General features: G+C 37.3%; 1 protein-coding gene across 1 annotated transcript in view; it reads right to left on the bottom strand.

Moving 5' to 3' along the window:
* The window catches only part of PCLO (piccolo presynaptic cytomatrix protein), a gene marked incomplete at its 5' end in the record, with an annotated part of 292,340 nt that overhangs the window by 261,536 nt on the left and 11,292 nt on the right, over positions 1–19,512 (bottom strand). Inside the window, one exon of the mRNA XM_079785367.1 lies at positions 696–2,102. Coding sequence (XP_079641493.1) covers positions 696–2,102 — 1,407 coding nt within the window. The remainder of the gene's footprint in view (positions 1–695; positions 2,103–19,512) is intronic.

Below are 19,512 nucleotides of genomic sequence, written 5' to 3'. Positions count from 1 at the left end.
TATCCTTTTATTATATAGGATTAGGTAGAAATTGACTGTTTTTTAGTCATTTACTTTGTGGGAAAAGTTTTCTTGTTGCTCCATTAAAAAAAAAAGTTCCCTGATATTAGTCAGTTAAATCCATTTTTTTTCTTTTCATAGTTCTTCATAAAATAATTTATTATATTTATGCCAAATAACAGCTCAAACAGAACTATCAAAAAGTCTAGACATATTTGAAGTGCTATTTTCTAGTAGACAATAATATTCCCTTAACAAAGGTTTTAACAATTTTTGTAAAATAACAGATCTGTAACCAACTAAACTTCTTTTTTATGTTTTAAAGAAAGTGGAAGGATTAGAAAGATTGGAAATAGTAAATTACTTCTCTTAGTTGATGTTTATAGGTGAAAACCAGACAGTCCTCTAAAGCTACAGGTGGTTAATTCATAAAGGATTGGGATAGTTGTTATTTTAAGTTGTCAGCTTATATCATCTTCTTACTTCTGGTGCATTAACCCAGAAAAGTATAAATTACATGAACTTTTTTAATAAGTACATAAACCTATAAAAAGGAATTGAAACTTCTTCTAAGGTATCAATATTTATTTGCTTTCTTTAGTAGAAATGTATTTTTTGCTTAAAAATTTGGCTACCAAATATTTCAGAATGAAGACAATCATCTCACCTCCAAATGTAATATAACTATTGCTTACCTCAGTCAAGTGTGGTGTAGGGTTAAATCCACAGAGATTGCACACCTGATGCTTGCACTCGGTGCAGGTGTTGAAATTAGGAGGCTCCTGAGAACCTACGTTGAGTTCAGCTTTGCAGAGAGGACAGGCTGATTCTGGTTTGGAGGGTTTCTCCACTGGCGGGGGAAGGGCAGCCTTCGGAGGCTCAGCTGCTGGAGGTTTTCGATCCTTAATAGGCTGAGGCTTCTTTTCTGTGTCTGTTCTTTTGACTGTTGGAACTGGCTCAGCTTTGGGCTCTAATTTTTCAGCTCCTGGAGCTTTTGTTTCCTTTTTCACAGGAAGAACCTTTGCAGGTGCTGGCGGTACCTGACCTGTAGACCTGGGTGGCCCCTGAGAAGGGGGTGGCTGTGCAGGAGGAGGGACTTGTTTTGCTGGGCCCCCTGGCCCACTCTGTGAATGAGATCCAGGCTGGCCTGCTGTGGAGATTAAATTGGATGCCTGGCTGAAGATGGATGCTCCAAACCCAAAGAGCTTCCCAGTCATGGTTTCTTGAGGAGTGGTGGGCTGCGATTTAGGAGCATCAGTAATACTTCCCAGATTCAGGCTGAAACGCCTTGACTGCTCCTGAGGCTTCGGTGGCTGGGGAGATGGGGGTGCAGTTTGGCCAGTGGTAGGTCGTGGGCCGGAAGGTGTTGGTGACCCTTTTGGCACAGGCTTGGCATCTGGCTTAGGGCTGATTTTGGTTTGTGTTTTCTTGGGTTCTTCCCTCTTTTGGACTGGATCCACTTGTTTTTTACCTTTGCTCTCCATACTGGGCCCAGGATGTGATATAATTTTCGAATCTGATGCAGGTCGAGGTATGACTTTAGAATCGAATGGGGTGACTTTTTCTCCAGTTGGTGGAAAACTCTGTGAAGGTTTGGCAGAGTCTGTTTTCAGAGGAGGAGTTATTTTCTCTTGATCCTGGGACTGTATTTTGGAGCTTGGAATATCAGGTTTTGTTGCTGTTGACGATGAAGACACAATGTCTGTGGCTGGCTTTGCCACCTTGGGCTGCTTTGGTTTATCATCAGCCACGGGGACCTTGGCCAGCTCGGATGGGACAGAAGGCTCTTTGGGAGGGGCTGGCTTGGATGAGGATTCTGCCACATGAGGCTGCTTGGCCGTGACGGGGGGAGAACCGTGAAGGGTTGGTTGTTTCAATAGTGGTGGAGGCTTTTTAGACTCAGGTGCCTTTGCGATATCCTGTTTGGGTACAGTATCCTTCTTTGGAGAAATCTGCTGTGACTGTGGGGGTGGTTTGCTCACCACTGATGCGGGAATAACGGGGGCTGTCTTCGGTTTGGGCTGGGGAGATGATGGAATTGGAGCCAGGTCACCTCCTAGAGCTCTTTGCATCTGACAATTTAAACAGAGCCACTCTTTTACCTAGAAATAAAATAAAACAATGGTCACTGAGATAAAAAAAAAAAAGTGAAAACATTTTCAAAATGCATGGTATCATCTGAAACTATGTCTCTCATCAAGCAAAACATAAAAAATCCAATTATTTTAATTAAATAATATTCAAGTAATTACCTTAAAATGTACTTAATGAACCTCAGAGACTTAAGCACTCTATTTTTTAAGGAAATGTAAGAGTAAAAATCAACAGAGTTGTATCTTTCTTCTAAAGTTAATTGTTATTCTTCACCTTTGGTTTACTCAAAGTTTGATTACTCCCAGAAATAGAAAAGCATGTATCATAAAAAAATAAATTGTAATATATATTAGATTCCATAAGTCAGTTATGTTAGATACTTTCTCTATTGATGGTTCATAACAGATTTTAGTTATACAACCCAGAGTAGGCTTGTCAAATTATTAACACATTGCTAATTTCCTAAATTAGCACAGCATTACTTCCCCCTCCAAGGAGACATAATCAAATGTGTGAAAAACAAAAATTGTTAACCATGCTGGATTAAAAAGAGAACATTCTCTGTTAACAAAATATAGAAAAAATAATGGCAACCCCTCCCATCAAATTAGCATAAATAGCATGGTCTAATAAAGAAAATATTGTTTCCTTTTAATTTTCTAAATATACTGGAAAGAACAATGTAAGGAATACAAGGAAGCAATATTCTTATTTGACTGGTGAGATACATATACAAGTGAGATATACATCATACACACACACACACACACACACACAGAATCTGTTGAAAATAGAAATTATTTTTATCTCAGCATTTAAAAGAGCATCTATACCTATACCTATACACACACAGATATATATATGTGTGTGTTTATAAGGTATAGATGCTCTTTTCAAATCACGTCCAATGTGAAAAGGAGATGTTGAAGTTGGTACTATATATTTTAGGAGATAATTTCAAAGTACCTATGTTTAACATTACATTTTTAAATTCCAAAATAATATATGCTTACTATATAAAATTTTAAATAGTACCAAAGTAATTTAGAATGGCAAACATGCATGATACAATCTCTCCAGTCAAAGTAACCAATGTTACCAATTTAGCACTGAAGTTCTTCGTGTAGATTTCTATGTGGTAAAAAAGTAAATATATGGAGCATAGGCACCAGAAAAGTTTTCTGCCATATAAAATCGTGAAGTGTTATTCAGCTGGTAAACAACATACTCTTTTTTTGCAAATAATTTCCTTTTGAAAAGAAATTGAACTAATCATCACTAAACTTTTATTTGTAATATGATCGTTTATAGTTAAGCTTTTTTAATAGAAAAAACTATACTGAATATTTTTCTTAATCATTAAAATGGCCTTAACATTTTAAAAAGCACATTAAAATTATTTAAACACATACACCTATATAACAAGCCTTATTTTGCAATCTCACGGAGCACAAATTTTTATTTGGAGAAGATTAAAAGAGATATTCAACTCCAACTGACATGTTACATTTCTGTTTAAAAATCTGTATCAAAAAGTAGAATTAAAATATTTGTTAAGTATGAGTGAGAGATAGGGGTGTTCACTACATTTGTTCTCAATATGGGTATTAAATACCTATGTATATTTTTATCTTTACCTTTCTGTATGCTTGAAACATTTCACAACTACACACACACACACACACACACACACATATATATATGTATGTGTGTGTGTGTGTGTGTGTATATATATATATATACTAGAGGCCCAGTGCATGATTGAATCATGCACATGTAAGGTCCCCTACACGCTTTCGCTTTTCGCGGTGGAGCTAGGTGCCTGTCTGCTCACACCCAGCTCCCACGCTTTTGATGGTCCGCGGCGGCTAAGGGGGGCTACCCTGCTGTTGAGAGGCGCAGGGGGCGGTCCCGCCCCCTGCGCCTCTCAACAGCAGGGTAGCCCCCCTCAGTGGCAGCGGATCCGTGCCTCTCAATGGCCGGATAGGCCACCCTGAGTCCCGCCCCCCAGCCTCCCAATCGTGGGTGTAGCGGAGTGATGGTAATTTACATGTTACTCTATTATTAGATAGGATATATATATATTACTAGTGGCCCAGTGCATGAAATTTGTGCATGGGGGGAGTGTCCCTCAGCCCATCCTGCACCTTCTCCAAACTGGGACCCCTTGGTGGATGTCCAACTGCCAGTTTAGGCCCGATCCCACAAGGATTGGTCCTAAACAGGCAGTCGGATATCCCTCTCACCATCCGGACCACTGACTCCTAACCACTCGCCTGCCTGCCTGCCTGTCTGATCACCCCTAACCACCTCTGCCTGCCTGCCTGATCACCCCCTAACCCTCCCCTGCTGGCCTGATCTCTGCCTAACTGCCCACCCCTGCCAGCCTTATTGCCCCAACTGCCCTCCCCTGCCGGCCTGATTATCTCCAACTGCCCTCCAAAAGCCAGGGCCAGATGGAAGCCAGCCCGGGTCCCGGATGCCTGTGGGAGGCCCGAGGGGAGCCAGCTCAGGTCCCGGGTGCCTGCTGGCAGCCCGAGGGAAGCCAGCCCAGGTCCCGGGTGCCTGCTGGCAGCCGGAGGAGGGAAGCCCAGGTCCAGGTGCTAGAGGGAAGCCGGTGCTGGCAGCCTGGTTCCTGGGTGCTGGAGGGAAGCTGATGTCGGCAGCTGGGGGAAGGAAGGCTACTCTTGCACAAATTTTCATGCATTGGGCCTCTAGTTTTCCTATAAAATATCATGTGAGATCTGCATCCACATTAACCACTTTAACTTATAAACTCCTAAGGTCAGTGACTTTCATTATAGTTAAACTAGAGGCGCAATGCATGAAATTTGTTGCAAGGGGCTCAGCCCTCGCAGCCGCAGTGGCTTGCCTCGGCCCTCGCAGCCCCAGCTTCATACGGAAGGTTGTCCGGAAGGACATCAGGGAGGTCATTCAGCTGTCTGGTCTAATTAGCATATTACACTTTTATTATAGTTAAATTACTGCTATTCTTTTTGACAAGTGTCAAAACAAAGGAGATGCAAAATTTATTCATTTCTTTATTCAAATATTTATTCAGATATATGATGCCTCAATGTTCCTCCCCACTGTTAGAATACATTGTCTATAGTTATCTTATATAATAAAAGACTAATATGCTATGTGTCCAGTTGTCCGGTCGGCCGTTCAACCAATCAAAGTGTAATATGCTAACAATATGCTAAGGCCGCTCAACTGCTCGCTATGACGTGCACTGACCACTAGGGGGAAGACGCTCCAACTGGTAGATTAGCTTGCTGCTGGGGTCTGGCTGATCAGGACTGAGCAAAAAGAGCCAGACACACCCTGGAGCCCTCCCGTGGGCCCTCCCCAGCTGGTCAACCTCCTGTGTCCCTCCCTGGCCCTGATTGTGCACCGGTGGGGTCCCTTGGCCTGGTCTGCACCCTCTCGCAATCCGGGACCCCTTGGGGGATGTCAGAGAGCTGGTTTTGGCCTGATCCTGCTCAACACAGGAACTGCCCCCTGGTGGTCAGTGCACTCCCACAGGGGGAGTGCCACTCAGCTAGAAGGTGGTCTCATGGCTGGCGAGCACAGTGGCAGTGGTGGGAGCCTCTGCTGCCTCCGGGGAGTGGGCCTAAGCCTTTAGTAGGACATCTCCTGAGGGCTCCCAGACTGCCAGAGGGCGCAGGCCAGGCTGAGGGACTCCCCCCATCCCCCGCCGAGTTCACAAATTTTGTGCACCAGGCCTCTGTCACAATATAAAAAGCTTTCTATACTTTTAGGATTTTTTAGAAAGAACCTCCTTTAGAAAAAACCTTCCATTCAGCGTGGGTAAACAGTGGGAATTAGCAGAGCAAACAAATGCTATAGGTTGCAATTAATTTACTTAATTTACTTAAACATTTGAGAAAATGAAAAAGGCCACAACCCACCCCAGCATTAACATCATGAACCACCTCCTACTTTTCTTTGCAATGCACTTAGAGAGCATAAGGAGTAATAACAGAACCTTGGCCCTCTCAGCCATCTGAGTTAAAATTTCTGCCAAATTGTACCTGCATTCTCAATTATTACTCAAGTGTGTCTGCACTGCTTATGAAAGGTAATTTCCCATTCATTCTTTCATATGTCCAAGCCACTGTCCCTCATTTGGTCCTCCTTCCTTGTCATTTCTCAAATACCTTATAATTCCACCAAATATAAACTGTTTAAAACAAAACATAGAAGGGGTTACCTTTACTTCCCCTCAATCCTCATCTCCAATAAGTGTGAAATAAAGTTTAGTTTTTGTAAGAAATTCAATATATAAAATTGTGTTAGTGTTCTTATGCAAGCACTTACATGATTCTATTTCCAGATCTGTAACCACCAAAAGACAATGGTAAGGACTTCATGGCAGTGTGGTCTTTCTATTGATCCCAGGGTACAACTGACCCATAAAGCAATATGGATGTTCACAAATATTTTTTGAGTTGGTTTGAATTAAGTAAATTAATTGAAAATGTGTGTGCTTTTCAACCTACAGCATTTGTTTACTCTGCTAATTCCCACTGTTTACCCACCCTGAATGGCAGGCTTCTGCCCTCCTTTTCTGGTTACATGCCATTCTCCCCAGAACCCTAGTCTACATCTCAGCCCATGGTCCCCCTTTGATTCAAACTGAAAGAGTCCCCCTAAATCACCATACCTGCTAACCATATCTTCCTTGCCTGAATAAAATTACTGCCTTGTTTCTCTCCTAAAATTAAATGTTTATCTCTAACTCTGAGCAGAAATGAACCTGAATTTGTTACCATCATTGCCTTAGACACTTACTGCCAATTCCATCTGGTACGCATGCCTATGATACAGTTGGTTCCCCTAGGTCTGCATGATTGGCCTTCATTCTACTGTAGCTATGAATGAGAATCTTAAAAGATTTTAGTCCTTATCACTTCTTCCCCATGCCACAATTCGCAGAAGCCTTCCATTCATATTTCATGAACAACTTCCCAGGTCACCTGTCACAAGTAGCACCCACTCCCTAAAATTATGCTCTAATTAGATTCAATTATATTACACTATATTACACTCTAATCATCTACATCCATTTGAAATATGATGAGATAAATACAAGAAACAATATCAGGGAAGCCTACAACTGGATCATGTGTCCCAGAAGAACTCTTACCTTCAATATACAAGCATTAAAATGAAAAATTCTAACTGTACTAGATAAATGTATTATGCCTCAACTATTGCTAAAGTTTAGGGTTCATATATTAAGAAAAAATAGTCATCTTTTGCTTTCTCCACCCTAGTTACAGAAAGTGCATAAATAAAATAGAAAGTGAATAAAAAGAATTCAAAATCTGGAGACACACTTGTTTAATGAGCTACTCTATTTCAATTAGCTCTAATGGAAAGGAACAAAAGAAAGGCGTGAGGTTATTCATTCAGTCGTCTGACTTAATATGCTACAAAAATGGGGTTAAGGGAGTGGTCAGCCAGGATTTCTGATCATTCTGAGGTCTCTGTGTTTTATAAGATAGACCTGCATATAATTTCTATAACACCTCTCCCTGTTTAATCCAATTCCCTTTTGTTATGTAGCAGAGCTGTAAAATATAGTATTACAACTTTCCTGGCTAAGGCCTTTGCTGGATAATGAGAAATATCTTATTTACAGCTGTTTCGAGAGGTACCACTTGAACTTTTTAAAAAATTTCTTTATTGATTAAGGTATTACATATGTGTCCTTATTCCCCCATTACCACCACCCCACATTCATGCCCCCACCCCCCTGTTGTCTGTGTCCATTAATTAGGCTTATATGCATGCATATAAGTCCTTTGGGTGATCTCTCCCGCTTACCCCCACCGTTCCCTACCTTCCCTGAGGTTTGACGTTCTGATTGATGTTTACTTTTAATTGTGAGCTTCACATATAGAATTTTAAAATGGTGACACTTTTTAAAAAACATCAAAACTATTGATTATTAAAAAATTATATTCTGAATTTTAAGAGCATGTCTTCAGTAATCATTCAAGAGAGTTAACTCAAGACACCTAAGCAATGAGGTGAATTAGCAAATGTGGGGGTCCAGAATTAAAGCATATTCCTATTCAGATCTATTACTAATCGGCTTAGCTTCAAAACGGAATGGAAGCCTCTCAAAAAAAAAATGTCCAGAAAGTTTAATGACTAACATTGAATATACCTTCAATATGCTCCAAACTGGACACTTTAAACACAAAATTTACATAAAATTTATAATGAAATCTCTGCTCAACAAGATAACATAATACTTGGAATAATGGAATATCAAAAGAACAAGCACATGGAATCTTTATTTGCTGGTGTTCATACCGTTCACATTAGCCATTGAATAAGTTTTCTTCAATCATGCTTTCATCTTGTCCTTTACAATAAAACTTGTTGGGTTTCTTTGTTTTGATACATCACAACTAAGCTTTTCTGCAAACCATGATATCAAAATATACCATTTACTCCATTAAAGCAGTACTATCATTCTCTCTAACATGAGTTATAATTCAGTCCAATTTGTATTCCTCACCCATATATCTATATCTAAATGGTACCTTTTTATAGTCCACATTGAATTTCCTCCTTTATCACTTAATATTCCATCATCAATTAAGGTCTGTCTCTTCTCAACTATTAAACAATGGTTTGAACAACAACATCTGGACTCAAATAGTGTTTTAAATCTTTCTTTCCAATTATTTCCCCTCCTCTCCTGTCCTCACTTAGACTCTTAAAAGGAGTGACTACTTCTCTACATTGGATACCAAGAAAATTTTAGGTATTATTTAATGATAAATTATTCTAAACTTTTTTCTATTTCTAATCAAATTATGTCCAAATATTTATTGAATGTGTTATTTATATTAGTTGTATAGTTATAAATGTAACTATGTATATTATAATTATATTGTATTATTTTGAATGCCGCATAAAATATAATTATATAATACACATTAGATAATATATAATATATAATATTATAAAGAGGAAACCAAGCTAACATTTGATAACAGATTATGCTTTCTGTTATTCAGGATTTCCCAAACCACATGAACTCCATCATAGAAGCATTTGGGGTACAGATGGCTCACTGTAGGTGACATCTTTAGCTATGCATATTAATGAACAATGTATTTTGGTTAAAAACTAGACACTAGCATTCCTCAGAACTGTGATGATATACACCAGCAATTTGGTGAAACAATTTTATTTAAAACAGTCCATCCAGAAATAGTGTGGATTACAATGTCTGCTGCATAATTCAGCAACCATTAACAAACCTTGTGAAATGTAAATTAAATGGGCCCTTTTTCCTTCATAAAGCATAATAATGTTCACCAAATGCTAGCAATAACATTTATAAATCTTCACAATATAGGATCAAATGATAACAGCATATTTTAATGTTCATCACTGCAGTCGAAAACAAGAAAACTGACATGACACTTTCATCAAAGCACAATTTACAAAACAACTGCAATGCACGAACATAAAAATATATTCGTATTCTATTACAGTTACATAAAGAAAAGATCCCAAATCAGTAAGTGAACTTACATTATCACTTCTGAACAGCCTCTCATTTGGCAAATACAAACTTTTATACCTCAACTAATTTACACACACATTTTGTAGCTTGTAATATATATTTCTAATTAAGCAGTGTTTGTACAATTATTTGAGTAGGTTATTGAACTGGGCTATTATTTCATTTAAAATGAAAAAATAAATTATATTAGTGAAAAGAATTAAAGGTCTCATAAACTTTGTGAACTCATTAAGTATGCTGAAAGCTACATGTTTTTTTTTTTTCAATTAGATGCTCACTGGAATTAAGACAATCACTTGTATGTTGACTTGGAAAGGAAAGAAAGACTTTTTAAGAAATACATATGCAGGGTGGTAAACACACAGTGTACAGATGACACGTTATGGAATTGTACACTTGAAACCTGTATAATTTTGTTAACCAGTGTCACCCCAATAAAATCCAATAAAAAGGCCAAAAAAAAAAAAAAAAAAAAAGAAATTCCACCTGTGAACTATAGTTTCGGCTCCTGCCTGAGAGTTCTAGTCAGCCCTTCCTTGATGGCTTGCTCTATAGATTTCAGATTTGGCTAGCTAGCAGGAAAATTTTTGTCCACAGAATATGAACACATTGTGGGTGGATCACGAGCATTCTCGTGTTTTCATATTACACAGTGTTTTACATAAATGTTAAAGGCACGCCTTAAAATTAAATACCCATTGCATTTTGAAGTTATTTATTACATGTTCTTACAAGCTAATATCTCTTTAAAGTATGATACTTTGTAAGACATTTTTGGGATTCGTTCAATAGAAACTTATCTGGACACTGGGTAAAGCTAGCAATAAAATTACTGGTGCACAATGTGTTCATTTGCAGCAAGAAAGGAATGGTTAAGTAAACTACAGTACCTCCTGGGTACAGGATTATGCAGCTATTCAAAGTATGTTTACAAAGTGCTTAACAAAATAGAAATGTTTACGCTATAATTTGAAATAACAATGATCAAGCTATCTATATATATATAAAAGCCAAGCGACCAGAACGCCAGAATGACTGTAACTACCGGAATGACCAGTTGGTATGACGCGCATTGCGGCTGGCCAACCAGCCTGATGGGGGGAGGGGCGGCCCCTACCCCTGGCCAGCCCTGGCCAGATCAGGGGCAGGGCCAGCCGGCCAACCTCCCATGGCCCCTCCCCCCTGTCAGAGCCGGCCCCCAATCGGCCCCCCCCCACCCTGATTGGGGGTGGGGCCGGTGGGCCAATCACCCTCATCACTTCACCCCCCCCCTCCGCACTGGCCTGGCCCAATCAGTCCCCATGGGGGGTGCCAGCCGGACCCCACCCGTGCACAAATTTGTGCATCAGGCCTCTAGTATTTTTTATAAATATGTATGGTTTATATAAAGTTCAAAAACAAACAAAACAGACTGGCTGATGATGCTCAATAGTGAGAGGGTCTGCCCGCACACCAAAGAGTTGTGAGTTTGATTCCAGGTCAAGGACATATATACCTGGGTTGTAAGTTAGATCCCCAGCCCTGTTTGGGGGGAAGAGGGGCCTGTGGGAGGCAAACAAATCAATAAGTCTCTTTCATACTGATGTTTTTCTCTCTCTTTCTCTCCCTCTCCCTTCCACACTCTCTATAAAACAATGGGGGGAAAATAAAACAATGGGGGGAAAATATATTTAGATCTTCGAGTGAAGATCTAAAATAAAACACAAAACTAATTTATGGTTAGAAATCAGATGGTGGTTACCCCTGGGCGGTGGGTAGTAATTGGAAGCAGTAAGGTGAAGGATTTCTCGAATGTTGATTATGTTCTATGTTTTAATTCTAGATGCTGGTAATATGGGTTCAGTTTGTGAAAATTCACTGAGTTGATTTGTGTATATGTGTGTATATGTATGTGTGTATGTGTGTGTGTGTGTGTGTGTGTGTGTGTGTGTGTATACTTTATGTTATATAAAGTATATATTTTACTTTAATTAAAAGATTATGGACAGAAGAAAACATAACTGGTGGTTGTTACTACATGTTGGGGCCACAGATAATATTTTTGTTTCTTCCTTTTTCTTCTCTATTTTTCTAAAATAAACATATATTACTTTTATAATGGAAGAAAAAATATATATAAAATGCTAAAAGCATATTAAAGCTTGTGTAAAATGACGTTTTATAAGTGATTTCAGCCTGTTTTAACTTCCTATGAATAGAAGCCCCTTGTAACTTGTAGTTATTTTTAAAAATACCTCCTTTATGCTTTTAAATTTTAGAGGAAAGGAGAGGGACAGAGAGAAAAACATCAATGTGAGAGTAAAATATGGATCTGGACCTCCTGCACACCCCCTACTGGGGATCCAGATACACTCTGGGCATGTGCCCTGACCAGGAATTCAACCAGCAACCTGTCAGTGCATGAGAGGACACCCAAGCAATCTAAGCCACACAGGCCAGGGCAGTTTATTCATTTTTTATATAGTTATATGTATGTACATTTTCAAGAATGTATTTAAGGAAAGTCTAATTTTAAAATGATACCTAATCAACTTTACATTATTTTTAAGAATCCTATTCATATTTTTTATTATCATTTATTTCCTTCTTAAACATTTTTAATCCTTCCTCAGTAAAGTTAAAAAAGACAATAATCTCCACATCAAAAATTTTCCCAACAAATACTCTTACAGAATTTCTAATCACATGTTCATATAATGAAACCTGCCTTTCACTTTTTTTAATTGTTTTACATAAGTGAAAACCTGCTTCTAAGAGTTGACTTATGAATTCTGCTGAAAATTGTGACTTTACTGAACAAATGATAGATATGTCCTATTTCTATACATTATTTTGCAATTGGTTAAAATTTCTTTTTGATAGAGAAAAATAATAATAGTAAAGGTAGTTTATTATTATATTCCATTGAGACCAGATCTCAACTATAAGAACTTTATTATATTCTATTTTACAATCAAGATTCCATCTTCACTTGCTAAATTATTGACTCTTCTTCTAGACATTGAATTTTATTCTTGACAGTGAGCAAAGTTATTAACTCTATCATCTGTGTGTGTTTTTTCCAAAATCTAACATAGTAGCTGGCTCAGAGTAGGAGCATAGTTTTGTTAAAGTACAAAAGAGAACTCAGCAATATAACACTCTGGTTTGAGCAAGAGTGAATAGTAAGGTCTACAAATAGGTGCTCTTGGGCATTGGTTATTTTTTGCACTTAATTCCAAAAATAAACTCCTGCCAAGAAGGTTAATTTCTTTTAACTTTAAAAATATGTAAATTTACACACACACTTTCTATAACCTAGTAATGTAGGAAATGGTCTATTTAAGAACAGTGTAGTCTCCTATAAGAAAATATACTAAAATTGCCCAGCTGGCATGGCTCAGTGGTTGAGCATCGACCTATGACTCAGAAGGTCATGGTTCGATACCAGGTCAGGGCATATGCCCAGGTTGTGGGCTCAATCCCCAGTGTGCGACATGCAGGAAGCAGCAGATCAATAATTCTTTCTCATCATTGATGCTTCTATCACTCTCTCCCTCTCCCTTCCTCCCTGAAATCAATAAAAATACACATATTTTTAAAGGTGCTAAAATTTAGGTCAGCAGATCCAGTTTCTTGAGTGGGATCCATGGTGAAGTAATTCTGTGGCCTTGCAAGTCACTTAAATTCTTAACCTCAGTTTTCTCATGTACAAATGCAGGTAACAGGGATGGCAATGTCCCTACTAGTACCTATTAGAATTTTTATAGACATTAATAATAATAAAATAAATATTTACTAGTTTGGTATTGCCAAATGTGATTTTTACTTTATGAATAGTCTCATATCATAAATAAGGACACTAAACACTCAGAAAAAATATGACCTGACCAAATCACAAATCAAGGAAGAGCTGAGCTAGGGGTTCATATCCCCACTGTCTACTCTAAAATCCCGTATTTTTTTCCACTTTTGCAAAGTGCTACCTGATGATTAATTAATAAAGAAACATGGTAGCTTTCATATTGCTTTAGAGTATGTATTCTGATTTTCTTAGCCCACCTCATTAAAAGAGCACTAAATGACAAAGTACATATACATTGCCAGTGTGCAGTCTGAAATGAACGAATAGTGTTCAAGATCTCTTCTTCCTGCAACTAAAGACTAATCTTTCTTACAGAAGTAAGAAAAAGTCAAGAAACACTATTTGTAGTAAAGTTGTTGCTTCCTTATCAAAGGTCCTAGAATTATTTTTAAGTAAATTCAAAGTGTTAGAAAGGACAAGGATCTCACTAAATGCTATTCTTGCTAAATGTTCAAATGTAGCACAGTATTTTGCGGGTGTGGCTGTAAACAGGCTAAGCTTAACAGGAACCCAACCTATAAGTACAGCCAATTGCCAAAAAGAAGAAGAAAATAAAATAAATCAACATGTAATTAAGCAAATAGTATACATAGCAAGGAACAACTAAGCCTCCCTTGGAGGAGGCAGAGTGTTGGCTGTGAATCTCCTGTCTCCTTTATTTGCTGCAGGTAAATAAAACTACTTTGCAACCACCACATCTCATTAATAGAACACCACTACCAGCAAACCCTTGGTGTTTGGTAACAGCAGAAATATCAGCAGGAGTGTACATATGTGAGCAGCAGAACTACTACAACTCCAACTCCAACCTTTGATGCCTTATAAATGCATGTGATATAGGCAGTACTTTAAGGAAAGGTTTATAAACTTTGCATAAATTATTCACACCTTTGTCTTTAATGTAATACCTTTGACATATTTGTAAGCACGAGCCCATTTTTATATAAGCTAATTAAGATATGGAATAGGAGAGTGTGTTACATATGTGTGTTTTCTCAAGGGATGTACACAATAAGAAAGTTAACCCATCATTGTATTAAGTTTACTGATCCAAGAAATGATTTTGTTAAGTGTGGGTATCTGCTTTCACAGCAGAACACCTGTTCTTACTAAGCTATACAGATCATCACACCAGTTGCAGTAATACAAAACAACAAGCTTAACAGATATAAATGCTGACTATGCAGAAAGACACCTAGTTATTTAAAACATCTAGTTATTTAAAAGCTGAATGTGAAAAAAGGCTTTGCTTGTAATGATTAAACCTACGAGTAAAGCATGAGGAATATATAGTCATTTTATATAGGGAACATCCAAGTCACGAGGGAAATGCTGCAAATTGGACCGCATCGAAAATGAGAGCTAAACAAATATAGTGCTGGTAAACATATTTAAGTAATACTGATTTTAAAAAGATTAATCAAGTATTTCTATTCCTTTAAATTCATTTTCAAAACTAAATTAAGATAAATTAATTTTGCTATAGTCAGGGTATTATTTTAAATACTATAAATGATAACATATGGATAACCAGAAAATAGCAAAAAATAAAAATATCCTTTATCATCTAAAAACCTTATGTTTAAATTAAGGGACTTTCTCTTTGTTGGATTCATATAAAAACAGTGATAGTTAAAGTACACAGGGTTGTGATAAGTAAAGAATACATTTAAAAATGACCAAACTTGCATCACAGGCATAAGGCATTTCAAATCATCACTGTTCTTTAGAACCAAAATTTCTAAACATTTCACCAAGTAGAAAGCCAAGGCTGAAGATGTAAAAATCAAGAATCTACATCCTTTATCCATCCTTTAACATTCTATAATCATTTAATCAATCATCTGATGAATGAGAATTTTTTAAATTACTAAAGTGTTAATTTTAACACACATTTACAAGGTTAAAAAAATAGCACAAAAAGTTATGATATTAATAGTAAAAGCCTTACTCTCTAGAATCAATCAGTGTTAATTTTTGCCTTGAGCTTTTCTTATGGTTGCCATTATAACGTCAAATAATAAGCTTTGATTCAAATTTAAAATATTATGGATTTTTACCTTACTATAAAGCCACATGTTTAAATAGACAACCTTATATTATCACCTATTTTAGGATTGTCTTAAGCAATATCCAGTAGGCCCTCAAGTAACAGTTGTTTCATTCAATATCTTTTTGTTGTAATGTTGATGAGATGCCAAAGAAACTTAACCCTTGTTTATAGCAATTAACTTATGGTAAAATTGATTTCATTATAGGCTATTTCAGCAAAGTTCCAAGAACCTAACAGTGGTGTTAAATAAGGACTTATTGTATTATATGTTTTAATACACAATAAAATAATGCATAACTTTTTTAGTTTGATTTGTGTACCACCTAATAGCATCTCACATTCCACCACTGTTATGCAATCACATTTTGGAAAACACTGATTTAATACCATTCTAGTTTTCTTCATTTCTGAGGTGTAGTCAGCTATTCCATCCCATTATTTTATTATTATCCACTTTAATAGAGAAACTCCTACAGTGACTGTGATATCACTGTATCACACACCCACACACACACACACACACACACACACCCCTACACACATACATACACATTTACACATGTATATATTCTGTAGAGGTAGACCGTTACTTAAATATGCAGATAAAATGGTGATGACTCTTATGCATTCTTTCACATGAGAAAATTTCTTAAGCTGCTCTTACAGTCTCTTAATATCATACCTAGACACAGGATTTATTTTATCATCACCTCTAAGAAATGTAAAGAAAGTGCCTCCTATCTGCTGTTTCGTGTTTGGATAATTAATTAGTATGATAGCTACCTGATTTCTCATATTTTTGTGGACAATATTTGCTTTTTTCTATGAAGTCTTTCAAGTTTTCTCCTTATCTTGGGAATCTGATATTTTACCAAGACCTATCTATCAGTAATTTTATCAATCTTTCTTGGCCATCAGTGGAGCTGTACAATCTGAAGGCTTCAATCTTTCTTTAGCTCAGAAAAATGTTCTAGAGCTTGCCTCTGTGGTCTTGATTCTGGAACTCCTATTAGAGCTCTAGATATAATCACCATGATTTTCAATGTCTCTTAGAGTTCCAAAACTCTCAGAGTCCTAAAGGAGCCCCAGAGCTATAGATAACAACCTCCCAAAAATGTCTACAACTCCATGGGCAGCAGTCTAGAAAGAGCTCCCACACTAGGGATAAGTCCCATCCCGGCATCCACATCAACAAAGGAAGGAGTAAGAGGGAAGTAAAGCAAAGGAAATATAGTCAATAATATGGTGATAAATATGTGTGGTACTAGTAGGGGTGCTGGAAATATCGAGGGGAACACTATGTAAAGTACATGATTGTCTAACCACTACACTATACACTGGAAACCAATATAATATATATATAAAATGAAGGAAGGAGTAAAGATGGTAATCTCAGAATTCTACATATTCCTGAGTACATTCTTACCCTTTCCTTCCTTACCTACCACTAACCCCCCTCAAATCTCCAGCTTCAGTTAAGATGATACACACAAATGAGACAGACCTTTACAGTTACCACTAAAAATTCCAGATTTCCAAGTCATCCATCAACTCCCATACTCTAATCTACCAATGGAAGGGAGGGTACCCTACCACCCCATCCCACCCCTCCCTTGGTCTGTGCCATAACCTGCTAATTCATTTTTCTCCATAACACCTATTATCATCTGTCACACTATATGTTTTATTTATTTGTTACGTATTAAAAAATAAGTTTCATGAGGCTAGATTTTTCTACCTATTTTTTTTTCATGCCTATATCCCCAGAGTCTAGAGGAGTGCCTGAAATATAGTGGATGCTTAATAAGTACTTTAATTTTTTATTGTCTTTTAGCTCTATTATCTGGGGAAATTCTGGGTCTTTCTTTCCAGACCATCAAATGGGCCTGGGCCCATTTTTACCTTCTATCAGCCCACTGAAATTTGAATCTGGCAGTTATTGATGAGCTATCCTCTTAAATATTTTTCAGGAATAATACATTTTTATAAGTTCTTTATGTTTCCTAAATGAACTATTTTCGATGAGGTAAGATGGTTTTATTTCCCTTTTGTTTCACTAGTTCATCTATGTCTTTCATGTGATATTATTGCTAAAATATCCTTAGTCTCTTCAAACCATTCATTTATAGTGAATGTCTCCATTATTTAGTAGAGGTAATCAACAGCATTTTTTTCCCTGTATTTATGGACAGGTCTGTTTTCTCATTAGTCCTCTCCTTTGAATGAGAGGAAACAGAATGGTGGAGGGTTGGAGTCCAAATAAGGACAGCTTTACTCAGATGCTAAAAGATGTAGTACATTCGACTCTTGGTTGAGTAGTCTGTTGTTTTTTCCTTTATATCATGCTGTTGTGGGAGAAGAGCATTACTTCTTCTAAGCTTCTGTTGAAGGCCCTATTTTTCGCACGAGAGTCCTTCCTCAAGCAGCTCATCCCTTCATTTGGATAATTCTCTGGTGTCAGCTGGAAGGGAAAACAATAAGGCTTCTCCCTACTCCATGTCTTCCCACTGGAGATTAGGAGAGTCCACTTGTCATATATTTTTCCTACTGCAGTTCTTCAACTTATTGTGTGATCACTATCCACAACCCACTACTGCTTTCTATATATGTTGACATCAAGCTTAGAATTTCACTGAGGTTTCTCTTAGGAACCCACTTGTACAATGGTTTCCTTGGCGCTTTTTTTTTTTTGTCCCCTCCTTCCTATCTTCTATCTTCTAAGAATCTTTAACATGTCATCTTATGTTATTGGTGATCTTTCCCATTTTCAGGAACTACTATACTTTCAATCTTTTGACCTTACTGCTAAAATAGCAAGCAACTAAACAAAGACTCTCCACTTTTCTAAAAATTCTTTAAGCTATTCCACCATCAAAAATGTCTTATTGGTTTTCTTTCTCCATAGGTTTCAGCCTCCTGACATTTCACATAGCTCTAGTCTTTTCTCACCAGCAATTCCTAATAGATCTGCCCACTCTCCCCCCAGTTTCTCTTGCTATTAATGGAAGAAGTAGTAGGCCTATCCACCTAAGAGGTGGCAAGTTAAACCACTTGACCAATCTGAAGAATTTCAGTCATATTTTTTTTGGTGATTTTTTTTCTTGTTTTTGTTTTTTTTAATATATGGAGAGAGTTTATATGCAAGTTTAGGTGTGAATGCTTTTGGGTTTTTCTGGCTGTTCAGATATGGTCACATTTTTGTTTAATAAAATATCTGGATTCAGCCAAAAGAATTATTAACATATGGGCAATAATAATCAAAAATATTATGACAAAAGAAAACTTCCATCACTAAAAGTTGGTTCATTATCAACATTCAGAAAAATGACAAATCATTTCATATATTACAAAATTTCATAAGAGCTAGGAGAATTATCATACATTAGGGACAAGTCTTTAAATCTATCCCTAAATCTATTGTGCCCCATGCTATACATCAAAAGAGACAAACAAATAAAAAATAACAAAAACAACAATGAAATGCTTTTGTTACTAATTAGAAAGCAAATACTGTTTTTGTATCAGAAAGCAATCCCAAAGAGAGAGCCTGCATTGTTGAGATCTATTCCATTAATGGACTGGCAATATACTCCTCTTGGCATCAAAAGTCTAGTCTTGGAACTGGTCTATTCTTAAGGTTTATTTGGAAAAGCATGGAAGTATGCATCTTGACAGTACCAGAGAGGATAGTTAATTTAAACACTATCCTCCTCACACAGAAATTTAGGTGGCCTAACGTGTGTGTGTGTGTGTGTGTGTGTGTGTGTGTGTGTGTGTGTGGCAGGGGTGGGGGAAAACTGGCCAATTTAGTTAGGAAGTACAAGTTCCCTTCCCTAAAGCTCTTCTCTGAGTGTTGGTATCTTTCCAGTGCTTCCCCGGAGACCTGGCAGTCATTTAAGAGCCAGGATCTTCATAAGCAAATGTAGTCATAATTCTGATATGTTAGTAACAAGAAATATCAGA

The sequence above is a fragment of the Cnephaeus nilssonii genome (genome assembly GCF_951640355.1).
Source record: "Cnephaeus nilssonii genome assembly, chromosome: 12".
In the NCBI taxonomy this organism is placed as follows: Eukaryota; Metazoa; Chordata; class Mammalia; order Chiroptera; family Vespertilionidae; genus Cnephaeus; species Cnephaeus nilssonii.
This window is presented reverse-complemented; position numbering and strand designations above follow the sequence as displayed.